At 42.3% G+C, this 20604-nt stretch overlaps 1 protein-coding gene across 6 annotated transcripts; it reads right to left on the bottom strand.

Moving 5' to 3' along the window:
* Positions 1 to 1812: 1812 nt before the first annotated feature.
* dbnlb (drebrin-like b) lies at positions 1813 to 19364 on the bottom strand. Of its 6 annotated transcripts, XM_015972272.3 has the most exons (15): positions 19098 to 19364; positions 15391 to 15446; positions 15058 to 15170; positions 14912 to 14986; positions 10193 to 10342; positions 8463 to 8540; positions 8188 to 8339; positions 8053 to 8107; positions 7805 to 7876; positions 7492 to 7615; positions 7098 to 7220; positions 6445 to 6519; positions 5487 to 5545; positions 5333 to 5420; positions 1813 to 2853 (listed from the first exon to the last, which is right to left on the bottom strand). In XM_015972272.3, the coding sequence occupies exons 1-15, from the start codon at positions 19178 to 19180 to the stop codon at positions 2717 to 2719; spliced, it is 1440 nt and encodes a 479-aa protein (XP_015827758.3). In that variant the 5' UTR covers positions 19181 to 19364; the 3' UTR covers positions 1813 to 2716. The 6 variants fall into 6 exon arrangements, with proteins under 6 accessions (XP_015827758.3, XP_015827760.3, XP_015827759.3 ...); XM_015972274.3 differs by lacking the exon at positions 7098 to 7220; XM_015972273.3 differs by lacking the exon at positions 7805 to 7876.
* Between the last annotated feature and the right edge of the window lie 1240 nt (positions 19365 to 20604).

Below are 20604 nucleotides of genomic sequence, written 5' to 3'. Positions count from 1 at the left end.
CTGCCCCCGATGTCCACGTGATATTGCAGAGCCGCGTCAGCCAACACAGCCCCACAACATCCAGAGCCTTAAGGAACTCCGGGCGGATCTCATCCACCCCTGGAGCCTTGCCACAGAGGAGCTTATTAACCACCTCAGTGACCTCAGCACCAGAGATTTGAGAGGCCAACCCAAAGTCCCCAGACTCTGCTTCCTCATTGGAAGACGTGTCGGTGGGAATGAGGTCTTTGAAGTATTCTGCCCACCGATCCACATCCTGAGTAGAGGTCAGCAGCACACCGTCTCCACTATAAAGTGTTGGTAGCGCACTGCTTCCCCCCACCCCGAGGCGCTGGATGGTGGACCAGAATCTCCTCAAAGCCGTACGGAAGTCTTGCTCCAAGGTCACACCGAACTCCTCCCATGCCCGGGTTTTTGCCTTGGCGACCACCCGAGCCGCATTCTGCTTGGACTGCCGGTACCCGTCAGCTGCCTCTGGTGTCCCACAGGCTAGAAAGACCCGATAGGACTCTTTCAGCTTGACAGTATCCCTAACTGCCGGTGTCCACCAGTGGGTTCAGGGTTGCCACCACGACAGGCACCAACAATCCTGCGACCACAGCTCCGGTCGGCCGCCTCAACAATGAAGGCACAGTCCATTCAGACTCAATGTCACCCCACTTCTCCCAGAACATTTTGGAAGTTCTGTCAGAGGTGGGAATTGAAGCTCCTTCTGACAGGAGACTCTGCCAGACGTTCCCATCAGACCCTCACGACACGTTTGGGCCTGCCTGGTCTGACCGGCATCCTCCCCCACCATCTGAGCCAACTCACCACCAGGTAGTGGTCAGTTGACAGCTCCGCCCCTCTCTTCAAGACATGTGGCTGCAGGTCAGATGAAACAACAACAAAGTCGATCATCGAGCTGCGGCCTAAGGTATCCTGGTGCCAAGAGCACATATGGACACCTTTATGTCTGAACATGGTGTTCATTATGGACAATCCATGACTGGCACAGAAGTCCAATAACAAAACACCACTCGAATTCAGATCGGGGAGGCCGTTCCTCCCAACCACACCTCTCCAGGTCTCACTGTCATTGCCCACATGAGCGTTAAGTCCCCCAGCAGAACGAGGGAGTCACCAGAAGGAGCGCTCTCCAGCATCCCCTCCAAGGTCTCCAAAAAGGGTGGGTAGTCTGAACTGTAGTTTGGTGCATAAGCACAGACCACAGTCAGAACCTGTCCCCCCACACGTAGGCGGGGGGAGGTTACCCTCTCATTCACTGGGGTAAACCCCAACGTACAGGCACCAAGATGGGGGGCAACTAGTATGCCCACCCCTGCTCGGCACCTCTCAGTGGGAGCAACTCCAGAGTGGTAGAAAGTCCAACCCCTCTCAAGGAAACTGGTTCCAGAGCCATGCGTTGAGGTGAGTCCGACTATATCTAGTTGGAACCTCTCAACCTCATTAAGGTTTAATCTAAATGAACAAAAAATATAAAATAAGTGAAATGTGTTAAGATGAGAGGTAAAAGAATGAGATTTATGTGAAAATTAAACCTATATGCATTAAGAGGTGAATTCTCCAACTGTTGCCCCAGTCCAGGAACACACACACACACACACACACACACACACACACACACACACACACACACACACACACACACACACACACACACACACACACACACACACACACACACACACACACACACACACACACACACACACACACACACACACACACACACACGTCTGAGTTCCTGTCAACCTCTAAAAATCCAGTCTCTCATTTATTGATCTAGATTCAAAATAAAAAAAATAATAATTTAGTTTAATGATTTCTTTTATTTAGAAGATTTTCTGCATTTGAACAAACTGGAAAAACAACAATAAACGATGGAAACTCAATGCCCTTTTTCTTTGTGCCATCTGTTGATCAAACGTTTACGTTACATGATATAAACGGTGAGTTTTCAGTTAGACATCACCGGTCACCTGTGCTCTCGTCATTCTGATCTCGTATCAGATCCAGCTCGGAGGACAGGAGTATGAACGCTGATGTGTGTTCTTTAGCCCGTCCCTGAAAAGTTGTTGAAATTTTGAGGTTGAAATGAGGAAGGCCTTGATATGAAACTGCTATTTACTCACCATTTTTAAAAGGGAACTTCAAGATTGCCCTACTGAATTCAACAAGCAAGAACAAAACAAAAAATATCATCTGCTGGTTTAAATAGTCACATCAGCCGCTCGGCACACGGGACAGAAGTTCAGTCACATTCAAAAGGAACAAGGATGATTCAGTCTGCTGGTAAATAAAGGCAAACAAATGAAAACAAGGCAAAAGATTAGGCTGTAGCTGGTACCGTTTTCCTGAAATGCTACAAATAACTCAAAAATACCTGAAATAGAACTGAAGCCACTTTTGTAAGGAATGTGAACTAGAAGTGCTAGAGACGCTCACAAGAGAAATAAAGATACTGTTTTACTGCATCACACTTATGGAGGAGGAGGAGTCTGATGGTGATCAGGGAGGATCTGGAGAGTATCAGCTGCTCCTCACAAATCCCTACGCTAGATCTGCATCAGCTGCTTACAATAAACGTTTTATTAATTACTCTCTTGAAATGAGCTGGGATTTGAAAAGCTCCACGTTCGTTGGTCCATGTTGTGGAGTCTCATTGGCTCTGTTCCAGCCCGATCCTCTGGGATCGGCGCCATGATGATCCCAGTTAGATGAGCTCCACGTAATTGGCCGGGAACATTCCAAAGTGACCATCTGGGCCGAATCCTCGCCACCAGCCCTCGTCTATCATCTCGATTCCGGTGATGATTTCCTCAGGATCAAAGGAGATTTCGGTGTCGTCGGCTGAAAGACGGAGAGGAAGCAAGATCTCAGAAATATTCTAACCGACGATGGCGCAGCAGCTACACGACACCACGACAAACGCCTCTTAAATCCTCTAGATGTTGGATGGGTCTAGGATCTAAAGCGGTGGGACATTTTTCTCTCCAAACACTAAAGAAGTACATTTTTTACTAAATATGCGTTAACTAGAAACACTAACCAGTTAGTGCGTTGCATCTTGTTATAAGAGCCCCTCCCCTTCTGCTATGATAACAGATTTAAATAGATTTATTCCTCCTCAGCACTTTTTCATATCCGCTTTTTGCACCTCGCCACTGCTTCTGCTGCAGGAGTGGTGAGTAAGTCGAGGCAGCAGAACACGAGGCAACAATAAGAGGAAATGGACGGAGCACACCCACAGATAACAGCGCGCGCCGCCTTTCTGCTGTATAAAAATGATACAGATTTTAATGTAGGGAGGTGTTTGACAGCACAGATGGTTTCTACAAAACCTAAATATCAGGTGGTGGTGGGGTGGGGGGTAACTGACGGGATACAAAAACATTTGTTGATATTCATTTATTAACTCTTCAGTAGTAATAATGGGGACAAATCAAATCTGTTTCCACGAGGTTTCTAACTGCATTTACTAAGCTAAAAGTGTCATTACGAATAATTATTCTACAAATCTGAATTAAAATAGTCATTTAACTTTCACAATATTAAAGTAGCGTAGTTCTGCAGAACAGCAGGCGCTTTAGCAATCTTTAAAGGGCTATTTCCATGCTGTAGTTCTTTTTAAAAACACAGAGCAGTTTTGTTTACTTGTTTGCTACGTTTCGTTTGCGGCTGCGCTAAAAGAACTACAGCATGGAATTAGAGATACGACACAGCAAGAACACACCTAAGATGTTTAAAGGGCTGTATCATGGAAAATACGCTTTCTAGAGCTTTTTACCACATGGTATTTTTATTTCCACAAGGAAATAGAAACCCAAACCCATTTTGGCTGCATTTGTGCATTTTTCCTATTTCAGCTGCAAATTTTGAGTTTTACTTTGAAGATCCTGTAACGCGTCAATGGAAGCTAATTTAGTCTTCAGGCCTTGCTCGTCTCCTAGAAGCTAGTCTCTGGTCTGAAACCTGTCTCCTCTGTCCAGTACAGGATATGCTGCTGAGGCGACTGGTGTCATGAAGCGGACTTGGTAGTCTAGTAGTAAGTGTGCTGGGCTGCACAGGTTTGCATACCCGTCTGAGCAGTAACTTAGCCACACTTACTAGTATTACGTTTTCAACCTTTCATTGGTAAACTGTTTAAATTAGAGGCCGATCGATATGGTTTTTTTAAGGCCGATGCCGATTTTTAAAGAATGTTGTTGCAGATGGCCGATACCTAAATCTGATTATTAAGGCTGATATACATTTTAGCAGCACACTGATTGTGAAAGACAACTGAGCACTCACTGTGTGCAACATAAATTAAATAAGTCAATCAATCTCTTAATATTTATTGAACTTCAAATATAAAATGAACTCAAAACATTCAAAAAATGGTGTGTTGGCTGGGGTCCTTCAGGTCCTTTCTTCAGTCCAGTAGTGGCCAATGGCCGATAAAGAAAAAGTTGAATATATCAGCTTGATATATCAGCCGGCCTCTAGTTTAAAATATAAGGACTAATCTGTTTTTTTCCCCACTTTCTTTATTTAGCCCGTGTGAATCCATGGGAGGTGAGCTGAGTCAATCAACCAAAAATGCTACTTGGAAATCACCAAATTGAAAAGATCTTTAGAGACACAAATTTTTTTTGCAGAAAATGATCAATACAACTGAAATATAAAATCATGAAATCTGCTTTAGCTGGCTACAGAAATCACTGCAGACAAAGTCAAACCCACGTCAGCACATGGCAAAACGGAGATGGCAGCCAGATGCTTTTACTGGACTGCCTTAGAAAATACAGCAACCGACCCACCTAAGACTCTGTTGTAGGCACGTTTTGTAGGAGTGGGCGGAGCTTCACAGAAACAAAGCGTTTTATTTCCGGGTATGCGTTCAGGCTGATGAAAATAACTCGTATTTAGGATAAATGACATCTCAGTAATGCTAACGGTATTATTTGATCAAATAATGGGCCTACTTTTGCTCTCAAAGGTTTAAAATAGTATGATATGGAATCTTTAAAAGGTCTGACTTGTTTTATTAAAGAGCGTACGTTCTCGTTTTATGTGCAAATTTAGGTTTACTGTGTTTTGTAGTCGATATTTAAGAACTACAAAAAACGGCGTGAGAGCATGGTGGACGGTGTTTGTTTACATCTGTAGTTCAATAATGTTGACAGAAACCAGAAGGTGGACTTGAGAACGCTGCCATTTTGAAAACCTGTACAGTTTCAAATGAACCTCCAAGGATTGTTTTAATTTTATTAAAGTCGGCACAGTAATTCACTAGATTTTTCCAAAACCATCATCATCATCATCATCAGGAAACACCACCACTCACCAGCCTGATAGTCGTATAACGCTCGTGCACAGATGCCTCTGTCGGATGATTCATTCACCACCGTCTCATATGAGTCGGTCTCCTCCACCTGTGGGAGAAACTGTTAACTTACGTTTCAGCTTCTCTCCCCTGACAGAGGAAAAGCAAAACTCACCTGCGGAGACTCTTCATGAGTCATCTCTTCAGCGTACGCGTTAGCAGCTGGAGCCTCCTCTAAGAGAAAGGAAATCACAACGACAAGTCACAGAGGACCGCTGGCCAGCAGGGGGCAGCAAAAGCAGATTAAATAAAACTGACGGATCAGCACGGATTGGGATAGATTAATTTACACCATTATTGGATTCAGAGGGGTTGGAGATCAACAGAACTTTAAGACAGAGAGGAAATTATCTCTGTCTGGCCCAAAACAAGTTTTTATCTGAATCTGGTGCCCTTGAGCCTGTGCGGCTGAAGAGATTATTCCCCCTCAGAAGAAATGTGGAATGCTGCCGTCGCCATGGTAACTCAGTCTCCCTATCCCAGTCTGAGCGGGACTACGACCGGTGAAGGCCGTTGAATCGACTCCAGGAGTCACTGTGCTCTCTAACCCAAATACCTCCTTCCCCTGTCCAAACGGAGGTGACGAGCGCTGCTAATCGCGGCTGCATGCACTGATGTGAGGATAGTCCCCAACCCTACCTCCCCACCTAGTGGACACTTATGTTGTGTAATGTCTGAAGACTGTTGTATTTCTGTCTGAGGTGTTTTTTTCATAGCAAAGCTGCCCTCCCTGTGGAGGGTAACTCTGAAGTGCCTTTTTTTTCATCCACCTGAGCCAATCCTCATGTAACCCTCTGATCTCTGTTAAGGTAGCGTGACTCGGGTTGCGAATGACCACAGTCACCAATTCTTGTCATGTGTCTATGCCTATGTATGAATGTCTGATCTCAGAATTGTGTGTACTGAAACTCTAATTTCCCTCTGGGATTAATAAAGTATCTTTGAATTTGAATTGAAAACAAAAGGCTCCTAAAATAAACCCAAACATGTTTTTCTATCACATGAAAGCAGATGGGAGGGCTGGGTGTTTGATGCAGTCGCACTGAAGCTGATGTGTGTGAAATGACCCCCACCTTTCTGCTGCTCTTGGGGAGGGGCTTCCTGCTCATCATACTCACACTTGGAGTGCCCACCGTCCACATCAGGCTCTTATTACCCAAAAGACAAGCACAGACATGCATGTAGCACAAGTCCACACAGGCTGAGCACCACCACCAGACTCAGGCACAATGGAATTTTACTCAAAGATAAAAAAAAAATTCAAAAAGTTGATGGAAGCTTGACTAATGATGAGTAGAGCAGAGACAGCACAGATGCAGGACAGGGAGCTTTTACGTGTGAGTCGGACATCTTTTACGCTCAGTAAAAACCAGACTGTGCATCACAGCAGCTGCTCATAGTTTCCTATTGACGTATAACTAATCATTATTAGCATTTGTTAGCCTTCATAGCAGCAAGAAATAAATAACTAAAAGGTAATATTAATAACAGGTATTTACGTTTTTATAACAATCTTGTTTTTTCCAAGTATGAGATCAAGTGTAATTAGTACAAAATAAGTCATAAGCCACAGCTAAATCCTTCAAACTAACCCAAAATCTATTTGGTCAGATGTTTGGCTAATCCTCTAATTCTCCTTTTGGTACCACAAACTGCTATGCTACTGTGTGTGTGTGTGTGTGTGTGTGTGTGTGTGTGTGTGTGTGTGTGTGTGTTAAGCTCACACCTGTGGCATGGCCAGGAGAGGCAGAGCCTGCTGACACAGGAGGAGGAGAAGCTTGGCGCTGAGGTGAGCTGGCTTGCTCACATTGGTTCACTTGCTTAGACAGAAATGGGCTGTGAAGACGCCCTGAGCAGACAAACACCCGACCCCGCCAAGCATGCAGACAGATGGATGAGAGAGACGACAAAGAGCAGCCAGACTGAGCAGAGAGGAACAGACTAGACTACGACCGATTCAGTATGATTATGAGACAACTACATGGAGGGGCGGCATTAGGAGACGAGTCGCCCTGGTTTGTAGGTACGCAACCATGACGAGGGTGAGGCTTAGAAAGGTTTGCAGTTATGCAAGATCAGCTGCTGTTAGCTAAGCAATGAGGTTTACGCTTGGACCATACCTGGCTGAGGGCTCGCAGGGGCAGCAGGGGGTGTGTCCGAGTCGCTGGGTGTTATTCCTCGCTCCCTCTGCTTGAACATCTCTCTGGGGTTCACAGAACGCTGAGAGATCAGAGAGGCAGCCTCCTATAGAAGAGAAATGAACAGAGGATAGGAGATTAGGATCACTTGGACAAGGCATGAAAAATGGAAACAGGAAATCAGGCGAGCGCCAACAAGCTTGGAGGAGATCAGAATTGAGAGGAGAAGTGTTCATCCGGAAACAAGAAACAGGAGGACAGGGTTATGCAGGAGAGGGAGGTTTGGGGAACTCACATTAGCTTTCTCCACAGATTCACCTCTCCTAACTGCTTTTCTCTGGACCTCCTGGTTCTCCTGCCCCTCATCCTGGTGATGTTGAAATGAATGTTGGCACTGCTGATGTTTGCCAACCTCACTTAAGTGCTCACAAGACGTATGCACGATCAAAACATTTTTAGCGATCACCAGAGTGCATCTGCTCCTTCATGTCTCCATCAGCAGGAAGTCTCTTACTGCAAGTGTAATCTTAACGAAGCACTCACCCAGCGTTGTTTTTCCTGCTCTTTACTTTCAGCTTCCAGCTGTTGTTGGTACTTCCTGTAAAACACAAGAGAAGCAGCATGATTGGTCCAACGGCTGTTTTCACAGACCCATCTTTTCCCTCAGCTGCAGCTCACTTCTGTTGGTCGATCTGAGAAGCTCGCTCCTTGTCCCGTTTCTCCCTCACAGCAGCCTCCTTGCTCTCCCTGTCTTTCCTCTCCCTCTCCAGCTTCTGGCGCTCCTCGTCAGCCTTGCGTCGCTCCTCCTGCCGCCGTCTCTCCTCTTCTTTCTAAAAGCACAAAAAAGGTCAGCATCCAAGAAATTTGCACTAAAATACACGATCAGTAAGTTTAGAAGAATGTGTTAATGCACGTATGTGTATAATGGATACACCGGCGCAGAGTTAGCATACCTCCGCCTGTGCCCAGAAGTTGTCCTTGTTGGTCTTTCTGATTTCAGACATGGCGTTGGTTTTCTGGTACACCGAGCCCTGCAGGGAAGAAAGTGTATTTTTAACTTCAAGAATAACAGCAAAGGGTCCAAAAGAAAAAGAACATTACACTGATGAAGTCCATCTCAACACCAGAACTACTAGGATACCGCAGTTTAGCAGCTCAGGAGTTCATAATTGGCTAAAAGGGCTGTAATTTTGGATGGTTTTCCATATTAATTGAAGCAAATTATCCCTCGTCTCATGAAAGACATCTTAGAAATTAAGTGCTTAATGTTTTATTGAACCTTATTTAAAGCTGGATTTGGGTCTTTAGGACAAAAATATAACAAATATTACATATACATCTTTTTTTTTTAAGTTGCATAGTTTAGATATTTTACGCCAGGTTGACACCCGGGGGGGGGGGGGGGGGGGGGGGCATCAGCGCCGCGGAACAATTTTGTGCAGAGCATCAATCCATGTGGAGCAACGTCTCTGCCATCCTCTTCACTAGACTCAAACGATCACCAAATCCCTCGAGACTTCATCCGCGACTAAAGTAAAAAGAGGAAAAACGAGATTACATCCATGAAGAAAAGCCCACCGTTGAACTTCACCAAAGATACTGGTAGTAAATAAACCATCAGGTCACTCGTAGATAGGGATGTAATGGTTCATGGGGGAGTGTTGAACCATTTCAGATTATTTTTTCCATTAGATAATTTATTTTTGTTTGCGTGATTTAAGTGCAGCAGATAAAAGTTCCTAGGTGAGTTTCCGCACGAACGCTGTATTGAACGACACATGATGGCAGCACGCGCCCAATCTCCGTTTAAAAAAATGTGACCTGCAAATTCTGATCAACGCCTTTCAGAGCGGATCAAACCAGCTGGCTGTCGCTGCTACCGTGGACCCTGTAGCGACCCTGAACGGAGCGTCGCTTTGCCCCTCCCTTCCTTCTCTCACACTGTGCAGGCACGCAGCCTTAAAAGTGTAAACAAACATGTCTGCTGAACTTTTGGGACAACTGATGTAAAGTTTTAATCCTACAACAAAAAATACGGCACGGAGGAAGCTCGTTATTTAAACACGAGAGTTAAAGAAGAAACTGGGCGGTGTGAGGGGAGTTTTTAGGGCTTGTTGCAGAAATAAAAACACAACCGTAATACACAACACTTGTCTGTATGAGCGTGACACTCATAGCTGCGCAAATAACCTGAGAAATAATTAAAGACATCATGCTAGATCAGCAGCCTGTGGTGACACCTGGTTCTGCTCACCATAGGAGCCGCCTCAGATTAAATAATTAAATATAACAATATACTGAAAATTACTCGAACCGAATACGATGTAAGAGTACTGTTACACCCCTACTCGTAGACTTTATCTACATAGATAAGACATCACATTGTTGCAATACTTTTATTTGAAAATTACCAAACATTTTACACTGATGCAGTGTGTGATTTCCTGTTTAGGCCCATAACTGTTTTGTTGTAACTAATGCATCAAAGAAGCGGCAAAAATAAGACCCACTCCTATCTTCAGCAGCGCGGCGAGCCGCTGCATGAAGAGGTTCCCGCTGCGGCAGGTTTGCATCAACCCTTTAGACATTAATGGAATATATTTGAAGCAGCGACATTGCGCTGATGCCCCCAGTGTGGACCCGGCTTTAGTCGCTGTCATATAAAACAAACATCAGTGCATACCACCGGCCCCTGAGGACCACTGTCCTGGAAGCGGCTGGAAGCTTCTTTGTGGAAGTTGTAGTTGGCTCCTGACGCTTTAGCCACCTTTTCCATGATCACTTCAGGCTCCACATCTTCTTCTGCTCTGGCATTAACGGTCACATGAGCCCCCTGAAGCAGCAAAAAATAAGTTATTTTTCTGGTTGGATTGGTTCTTCCACGCATCCATGCCAACACCAGTATTACACGACTGTCACGGGGAAGGGCTCAGATTATCCGTCTCTAAATGTCTGATTCTCTGAGGGATCTGCTTTCTAAGTCAGAAGGTTGAAATTTAAACACAGCCATCATGTAAATCAGGAAGAGATAATCCCTAAGAGCTGTTTGAATCAGTCCATCATAAATTATAACTAGAGCAGTTCAGGCAAGCACAGACACCCTCTGCTTTATCTCTCCAAGCAAAATGATGACTTTAATCATTTAATAAAGAATAAAAAGTCCTGACTGATTTAATTGTCCTTTTAGAAAACGTGAAACATCCGACCTGCAAAGCTAGTCAGAACATTATCTAGTTTTAACATGGCAACACCTCTAACTGGAATATTATTATTAGGACGAGTATGCATGAATTAAAAAAACTTACTGATTTTTGTAAAAATATTTAAAAAAAAAAGATTATTAATTAAATCAATAAGTGAACTAAACTTCCTCATGCAGCTCAAATCTAACTGCCTTAAAGACCTAGAATAAATAAGTGCAAAAACAACTATTTTTTCGCCTATAGTTAAGGAGCACACAATAAGAATGACATCATGTGGTCAGATTTGGGTACTGCAGTCCATGTTTCAAAACAAACAAAACAACTGTTGTCAGTTACGGACCAGTGCCAGAAGATTCTAGGTGACCAACAAAGACGAGTCATACACAGTAAGGAGATGAGTATTAAAACTTAACGTTAGCATTGTTAGCATCTAGCCGTCTGTACTCAATATTAGAGTAAAACAAAAAGATGCTGCGACTTCTTAGTGGGACAAGTAGTAACTCCTGGGTTGCTCCTGTTTTCTGGCTTTGGTTCTTTCAACAACATTTCTGCATTTTGCCAAGCTGTGACCAATCACAAATGTCGGTGAAGCCTTGGCACAGATTGTAAACAATGACTACGTCCCTCTTCAGCTTTTCTCAAAGGTTTACAACTGACAACCCACCAGAAGGTAGAAAATGAAATCTGTTTCAACGTAAACTTCCTTCTAACATGAATGAGACATCAGACAGTTTTGCGATTATTTACTGTAAAGTTCTTACATTTTGCTCTTTTAAGGCCTTCCTCCTCAGGGGTGGACCGTTAAAGCGCCCGAGCGCCAATGGCGCTAAATTTTCTCGTCGGGCGGTAAATACTTGACGACTTACCGCCCGGGTGGCGCCCAAGCCTTATTTGTCATTTACACACCGGCTTTCGCCTACATCATGGCCCCGCCCTGTAGGAAGCCGCTGTTTTCGTTTCGCGCGCGTGAACCTGCGCGCCTCTAGCCACCTACTGCACTTGTACGATTCGTGCACGTACTGCACGATTAGTTATAGTCACGTGAACTATAAGTTCACTATTAAAGACGAAGTGGAACCACGCTAGAAACACAAAAGCACGCAGGAAGATCGCGCCACCAGGGATGGGATTTCTTGATGAAATCTCCGGCAAAACGCTTTAAAACTGGTGAGGAGAAGCGAGACAGTTTTAAACGGTATGAAGCAGAGAAGCGTGTGCGTAGGTGGAATGTTTCTTGGCGGTTTAAAGAAGACGGGAGGCGCAGAGAATGGCCGTGTTCGAGTTGAGCAGCGGCTCGCCTGGAAAACATACGAGAGCAGACGGAAGCAGCAGGGGGAGTGGCTGAAAGACGGCGTTTAACGCCGGGGACACACCGGCCGCGGAAGCGCCCGAAGCGAATCGCTCACGAAGTCCGGCCGCTGCTTGCCGCTCCTCAGTTCAGATCAGACGCGCCCCATTCGAGGCGCGCCTCGGCTCAGCTGTAGTTTTTCTTTTAACTACCTGGTGTCTTCCATTTCCTCAGCTCTTTTCCTCTACGTGTGAGTGAGTGAGTGAGTGAGAGAGGAGAGAGGGAGAGGAGAGAGAGAGAGGAGAGAGAGGGAGAGAGGAGAGAGGGAGAGGAGAGAGAGAGAGAAAGAGGAGAGAGAGAGAGGAGAGAGAGAGAGGAGAGAGAGGGAGAGGGAGAGGAGAGAGAGGGAGAGGGAGAGGGGAGAGAGGAGAGAGGAGGAGAGGAGAGAGAGGGAGAGGAGAGAGAGAGACTATGGTGTGAACCAGTTGTTTCTGCCAGTTGAATCTCTTGGATTTTCCTGCATGTGTAGCTCGGGGGTGACGATGGATGAAGATATCGCGTTAGCATTCACACTTGTTCAATTTTCAATTTTAATTCTGGTGCCTGTTAGCAGCTGAAACACATCCTCACGTGCTTGTGGATATCATATATTGTATATGGAGACACGAGTGTAATAATAAGTAAAGGTTAGCAGCTGTAGCTTCAGTGTGCTCATAGAAAACGTGACAAAAGAAAACAAAACACATTTCTCTTTATGGCCTATATTGTTGTTATTATCAGCGTAACATGATTTACAGAATACATGTGACCAACTAACATTTCATGTTCTACCACCGGATGTTTGGATCAAAATATGAACCAATCAGATCTTAGATCAGGTGAGAGCCAGGCGTTTCCCATCATCCTCTAGGTTTTGCAGCCGAGGGAGAGCAACTGCAGCACCTTGCTCCAAAATCTGCGGCCGCCTTGATCTCACAAGGATATCGTTGCCTACGTATGCATGACGTCAGAGTAAGTCGGCGTCAATTCGGACACAAATCTAACCGGCATGCACTGCTCGCCGATCACCGCTGGTCTAATCTGCACAGAACTGGCTCATCTCGAACACAGCCAATGGCTCGAATACAGCAAAGCGGAGTTGGTGATGTACTGCGTTGTATGCCGGAAGTATGCGACGACAAAATCGTGTTTTGTTGAGGGGACAAACAAATTCAGACTTGAATACGTTATTATGTTTGTGAATGTGTACAAAATAAAGGTTTATTACATTTAAAACGGTTCAGTTTTTATTTTGACTCGTTTTGGCAGCTGACCAGCAGGGCCGGTAGATTCTTGGCGGGGCCGGTAAATATTCAGAGTTACCGGCCCAGCTGGCCGGTTGGTTTTGAAGTTAATGTCCACCCCTGCTCCTGCTAGATACATTTTGTTAGATAAAAAAACTGCAGAAAATTATTGTTTATGCTTTGCTTAGTTTGTGCAAAAGTACAGTCAAAGTACAGTCTGTGTACTACAGAAAAGTCATTAAGTCACACCTTAGATTAAATGTTACAGGAGGTTCATTTAAACCGTTTTTAGAAGGATGGAATCTCTTATATGTTTGAACTTCTTGTTTTGTAATTTTAAAAGTGATTCAAATAGAAATTCAAGCTAAAAGAACCTCTAAAGTCATTCAAGTGTTTTTATGTCATTTATAGGATCTTTTGTGACGTCAGTGTTTATGTTTCTTGCACTGCATTACGATAGTGTGTGGCAAGAAACAACTTATTTTGCTTATAAATCAATTGTTTTGCACGTTTGGAGGATTTAACGAAGCACATGGGAGGTGTTTCGGGCATGTCCTGCCGGCAGAAGGCCCCCGGGTCGACCCAGGACACGTTGGAGAGGTTACATCTCCAATCTGGTCCGGGAACGCCTTGGGGTCCTGCCGGAGGAGCTGGTGGACAAGGCCGGGGAGAGGACGGCCTGGAGCTCCCTAGTTGGGATGCTGCCCCCGCGACCCGGACCCAGATAAGCGGAGGAAGACAACGACGACGACGACATGGATTATTCTTGCTGTGTGGTTGGTTGTTTTATTGGGATTTCCTCCATAAACGACCACGAAATAGGAAAGAGATTACAGGAAGCGACCCAGACTCTCCAAAAAAGCCTGGACTACTGCAGCAGCGGACAGTTTGTGAGGCTCATTTAGTTCATGGTAAGTCCTTGTGACTCAGCATTTGTTAATTAGAGATGCTTTTAAAAACATTAATCTTCCTGTATTGTAAATCCACGGAGTCATGTTGTTTTCCCATTCTGATTCCGGTGTCTCAACCCGCAATCATTATAATAATTAAAGAAATGAGGACACAGATTAATCAAGACTTACCCAGCTTTGCAGTCGCTGTGGGGATTTTTTTCTTTGGCCATTACCCACAGGTAACTGCTGCCATTAGCACGACCACCGCTTTCTGTTTTCAGATGAGATCGGCTCAACTTTCCTTAAAGCAAAATAATAGCAGGCCTCGAGACGTGTGAAAGCCTTTAATGTTTTATGAGTCAAGGCTCCAGGGCTTTCTGCTGAATAGGAATAAATGTCTCCCCAGCAGATGGGACCAATGTTTTGTGTCCTGCCAGAGCTCATACAGGCTTTTAATAACTAATTTTTTTTTCTTCAATACAGATTTTAAGTTTCTCTCTAAACCTCCTGTCTTTAGACGCTAAAGCGTTTATATATCGGGGATATTGATAGCAGGCCATTTCATGTTTGTTTTTGCCACTAAGCCACTCGTGCACAAAGATGGAAAAAAATGTCAACAAAGATCCTCTTATAATCCCATAATATATTGTTTAATATGTTGTGAATCTGTTCAATAATCTCATGTAAAACAACTGTAGCAGAGATTAAAGTTTAATCTCCACCGTTCATTTTTACCTTCAGGAAATTGGCTATGGAGCTGACATGGTTTGCACATAATCCCTTCCTGGCATCATTTACTCCCTCTCCGGTCTAAAACAGAAAAAATATCAACAATCTGATGTTTATTCACCACAGAGGAAAAGTCCGACTGAAATACAAACCCAGTTAATGAGGACATATTTGGGCAACCCAGAGTTAGGATCCTGAACCCGGCAGAATGCATACATGACTTTTCCACTGTTGAGCTCCTCCACCAGCTCCTCCAGACCTCCATCTGATGCATAAACATTGTGGAAAAGTTAAATGGGAACTGTGGCTTGTTGTGCAACTGTGGGACATGTTTTCCCTCTTAGCGAATGAAGTAGTGGGAAAGCAGAGGCAAGCAGTTGTTTTGTGCTGATGTTTAACCGCTGCAACTGCATGCTGATGGCGACATTCCTGCATATGTAACCACATTAAAAAAACTTAATCACAGCATCCACTCATGTATTCACCTCCTTTTTCTGCCAGGCGGATGTCATTACTGTTTCCCTCATAAGTAAACAAGGCCCTGTAAAAAGAAACCACCGGATAAGTGATTAAAATACATCATTTCTCATGTAGCTAGTCGGGATGTTTGAGATCAGATTTTTACTGGGACCTGAAATACCGATACAGTCCAACTCTTAATTTCTGATCCCGATATAAACAGATACCAATATATGCCGCCTATGAAAAAAGAAAAAGTAAATCAATCGTGCGTATTTACGCAGAAAACTATTTTGAAAAGTATTTGAATATACACATTAGGGAGGTTGTGTCAAACAAACAGAAATATCTCAAAGATTTTACCTCTGATCTGACATATTTGGACATTTTGAATGAGAGGGGAAGTTGCTGAAGAGTTTGATCTATAATACTAGTTTGGTACGTAAAAGTTGTGCCATTAAAAGTAATAACCGATGATTTCTAAATATTACATTTTAATGCCAATATCGGCCGATAATATCGGAGATCCCCAATTGCTGGCTTTGTTTTTAAAAAGGCAAATCAGTAAACTTCACTGGCTGCTTGCTTCAGTTTCTATAAATATTTCATTTAATTTGTTTGAGAAATAAAGCTTCTAATTATGACTTAAGTAGATTTAGACAAATTAGAACTTTAGGCCTAAAATCAAAATTGAAGTTTGTTCTACGAAGACGTAATCTTGACTCTGCATCCTGTGTCCAAGGGAAGTTAAAATCCCTCCAGGGGAAAAATATGTAAGTGAAAAGAATGAATGCTTCATTAAGATTAGGTATTCACCAATCTATCGGTCAGGCAATATTTGCCATTTTTGATATACTGGGACCGGTGTAGGTACCGGGTCGGCTCGGGGTCCTGCGTCTGCCAACAACGTCAAACTACGGCAATACCACATGGCCAAAATACATGGCATCTCTTTTCCGATACTATTTTTTTTTTTCCAGACATAGGTTTTGGGAAGAGTTTAGCCATTTTGTTATTAAATTAATGTTTATTATTGCCCAATTTTTTCTTTATAACTGCCATTTGTCAATAAAACACCACATTGTCTTCGTTTTGTAAAGCATGTGAAACTACAAAAAACCAGGATCAGACTGCGAAACAATCCTTATATGTGAAATGTTTAAAATGCGTTTACATAATTAGCTGCCCTTTGTTTGTATAAATGTGGAATTCTTCTGTACAGTTCATTAGTTTTTATGTAAATAAATCTATGCATTTATTAATTTCTTCAAAATGTTATATACTTATTTGTTCAATTACGTTCTTTTGAATTTTGCCTTATTTAATCAAAATCAGAGCTGTACAGGGTCTCCATTTATCAGTTGATATCTTTGCTTTTATTTTACATTTGCTTTGGTAATAAAAACACATCTTCCCAGAAAAAAAAGCTTTTTTTGGACTACAGCTGCAAGGACTAAACAGACTACAACCACAAATTTGTGCTGACCAATCAAACCTTCAGTGTGGACGTGCTAATGTAACTTTTACAAAAGTAACTTCTGTAAGTCATACACCCAGCCAAGTATCCAGTGTGAAGTCAACGGCAGGAGCAAAACTGCGAGCAGATCCGGTACCCACACCGGCTCATGTGCCCCTTTAGTAGAGCCAACTGAAAATCAAGCACATCCACGGGCAGCCCAGTGCTGTCGCAGAATTTTATTTACATGTATATTTACATTCCTGAAAAACATCTGCTTAATAAATGTTCAAAAATATTATTTACCATTCCTTTTTATTTACTTATTTATGTTTTAAACTTAGTTTATTGATTTGTTTGATTAACTTTTTACAGAACAGTGCACAAATGCTCAAAAACTGATTCAGAATAGCTGAAAGTCAACTGTTGGTGTAACGTTTTAGCCAGCAAATGAGGCGGAAATTATTGGCCTTGAACATTGACGGCACATATCAACATCTGTATCTGTGACAGAAAAACTCAGACCGATTAATCTCTAGTTTTGATAGCCTGCCCTCTAGGGCTGGGTGATAAATCGAAAATTTATCGTTATCAAAATTTGTGACTCTTATCAAGATCATTTTTCTCATGTCAATAAAATTCGATAATAAAAAAAAATGAAAAGATGTGTGTAGGTTGGCGATGTTCATGTCCCTTTAAGAAGCTGTACCACATTGAGTCACGTAAAAATGTGACTCAACGTAATACATGTGACAGCCCCATCTAGTGGACAAATTTTGTTTCTGTGCGTACCTGTAGTTATCGTCCATTTATTGGTAAAATCCTCAATATATATCGGGATATTGATTTTAGACAGAGGTGGAAAGAGTACTAAAATTTCCTACTTAAGTACGAGTACCAATAATTTGATAATTTTTTACTCAAGTACAAGTAAAAGTACTTGCCTAAATTTTACTCAAGTAAAAGTAAAAAGTATCGTAATTAAAATGTACTCAGTTAGCTACTTAGTTACATTTTTGTCAGCGTTAAGTATTGCTACATCTAAGTAGTGCAAAATCACAATCTCTCATAAGATAAAACATTATCGTAGACACTATTGAGACGTCATTCACGAAATAGAAGTTATTTTTGTTCGTCATTACTTCAACCAAGAAATAAGATGCATGGATTTGATGAAACCACGCCGTCTCATGCAGTCCTATATGTGTAACACACACACTGCAGCATTTTTGAATCACTTGAATGACTAATTTAACTACATTGAACTTATTTTTACTCAGTAATGGATATGATTTAAAATGTAGTGAATTACAATTCTTTTAAAAAAACATACTCAAGTAAAAGTAAAGATTTTTAAAACGACTATAAAAGTATAAACACACAAAAGCTACTCAATTACAGTAACGTGAGTAAATATAATTCGTTACTTTCCACCTCTGATTTTAGGCCATATCGCCCAGCCCTACTGCCCTCACAAAGAGCAGTAAAATAAATAAATAAATAAAACTTTTGCTTCGCCTGGTCTTGAGATGTAAATGTTTGAGCCTGAACATGTAAAGAAGTGCTTGATAAGGTAAACATACAAGAAGCAGAGCCTGAGGGTAAAATCCAGCTTGTAGCTTTGGACTGTTGCTTCCCATGTCACTGATAACAGCACGTCTTAGTACAAACAACGACCTGACGACTAAGATTTGTGACTGCAAGATCACTTCTTTATTCTGTTTCTGCCTTTTCCTGTCGGCACAATTTGAGAAAACAAGTGACACAACAGAAATACGTCAGATTCTTATTAAATAAGCATCTAAAACTGGGTGGAAAAAATGAGATTAAACATTTGAAGCGGTCGTCTGCTGTGATGCTTGGTGAAGAGGAAGTCTCAGTTGAACTACATCTATACCACATCTCACCAGGAAGTGGACGATGTAGCTGCTGCCTTAACTCAACAATAACTAAAAGAACCTGATTCGGTTTCATTGGTCAAGTTTACCAAAATATGAACGAATTACCAGTATGTACGTTAGCAGACCCCCACAGAATGGAAAAAACGATAAAAGCAGAAGCCAAAGCAAACAAAGCTAAATTAACATGACGACGGTGCTTCTTCATAAAAGTAAAAAGTTAATCGTGGTGAACAAATAAGCAGTAAATTACATGTTAGGGTTGAGTTTATGTGCGTCTTTGAGGTTCACTTACTCACGACTGACTTAAAGCTAGCAAACACTGTAGCTAACCAGCACTGGTGTACTAGCCAACAGCGATTTAAAAATGTCTTCTTACCAGTTGGTGTTGGACTTTTCATCTACTACTTCTTTATAGGCAGCTGTTAATGCAGGGCCATTTTTGCTGAGGTTTACAGACATGGTTTTGCTGAGTACAGCTAGCCAGATAGCTCTCGGGACTGCGCCCTTCCTACAGGAGGAGTGGCAATGATGCTGACTTTCAGCTATGGGACGCTAGCTAAGGTTTACTGCATCTTCAAAACCGAAACACTCCGGAAGGGCGGACCTAGAGTCAATGTTAATCATTTTAAATTTAAAACAGAATTAGAGCCATCTTGTATGTTTATAATTTGTACGACGAGTAAGTTTATCAATTCAGAAAAGAGAGTTGTGTTCTACAATCTTCTTGTAAAACCATTTGTAAAGTCTGCACCGTACAGACTGCACTGCAGCTTCTGCATCAAACGCACCCCTACGTAAACGTAATCTGTGGCCCCAGGACACAAACTTTTTAAAGGGCCCTCAGTTTATAAAAATAAGAAAAAAAAGACATGACACGTTTGGATACTCATTAAAATGTAATAAATTAAAGAAAGTGGGATTACCGAAACGTTTAGAGGCAGGGTAATTTACTCATCAGACTACACTGTGCTTCCAGACTAATTTATTAAACATTTGGCATGTTTATTCAAACTATTCAGAAACAGAAGCTACATATTTTTCATCAAACAAGCACAAAATTAACTACAGACAAAGATAAACCAAGGTGAGTTTATTTTCATGTTATAACAAGGTCAATTGGGTTTTGTTTATAAGTAAAGATGTTGATGGCGGCAGAAGAAACACATTTACTCCAGTTTTAAAGATGCATGAAGGCTGATTCTGTGTTCCATCAAAGCCGGATATTTGTTATTTAAGCAAGTTGTTATATCAATGAAGTGAATCCCCCATATTTGGGATAACTCCTGACAGCAAAGTTACAGTTGATGGCACATCCTCTACACAGAATGAGGGTTAAGGCTAGAATTTTAGTTTGAGGTGTTAGGCAAATGAATTGTGACAAAATCCCTGATTTCTGGCAAATGGCCATGAGAAGTTTCTCCAGAGCAAAGCATGCCAAGCTGCCTAATAAAACTCATTGGACACGGGAAGTCACTGTTGCTTCACTCACATTGTTGGGGTTGCATTCAGTCATAGTTGGCCTTTCACTGCATATATAGGATGCATTTTTTTTAAGTTTTTAGTTTACATTGTATTTCAGAACAACTTGTTACTTTTACAGCAGCTAAAATTATAAAAATGTATATTCGGTGCCTAAATCAGTTAATTCTACAAGACCCATCATGCTTTTCTATATTTCTAGATTATTCTATTCAATTGTAAATCCACAGCAAAATTGATTTCCCCTTATATCAAATTACTCCCTTTAAATTGGCAGAACCAGCAAAGTGAAACAACTGTGAAAATAACTTCTGCAGTTACAATATGAACCTTAGACATGGTGAGGAACACCAATCATGCTAGATTTTTGTTACATAAAAGGGGGGGAAAAAAGACAAAAAAAT

This window comes from Nothobranchius furzeri, chromosome 17, assembly GCF_043380555.1.
Source record: "Nothobranchius furzeri strain GRZ-AD chromosome 17, NfurGRZ-RIMD1, whole genome shotgun sequence".
Lineage (NCBI taxonomy): Eukaryota > Metazoa > Chordata > Actinopteri > Cyprinodontiformes > Nothobranchiidae > Nothobranchius > Nothobranchius furzeri.
This window is presented reverse-complemented; position numbering and strand designations above follow the sequence as displayed.

Coding starts and splice junctions, on each gene's coding strand:
- dbnlb (XM_015972272.3), bottom strand. CDS start 19,180: ATGTCTGTAAACCTCAGCAAAAATGGCCCTGCATTAACAGCTGCCTAT. Junction 15,171..15,390: donor CCGCCTGGCAGAAAAAGGAG/GTGAATACATGA, acceptor TTTATGCATCAG/ATGGAGGTCTGGAGGAGCTG. Junction 6,520..7,097: donor CTCTCCTGGCCATGCCACAG/GTGTGAGCTTAA, acceptor TTGGGTAATAAG/AGCCTGATGTGGACGGTGGG.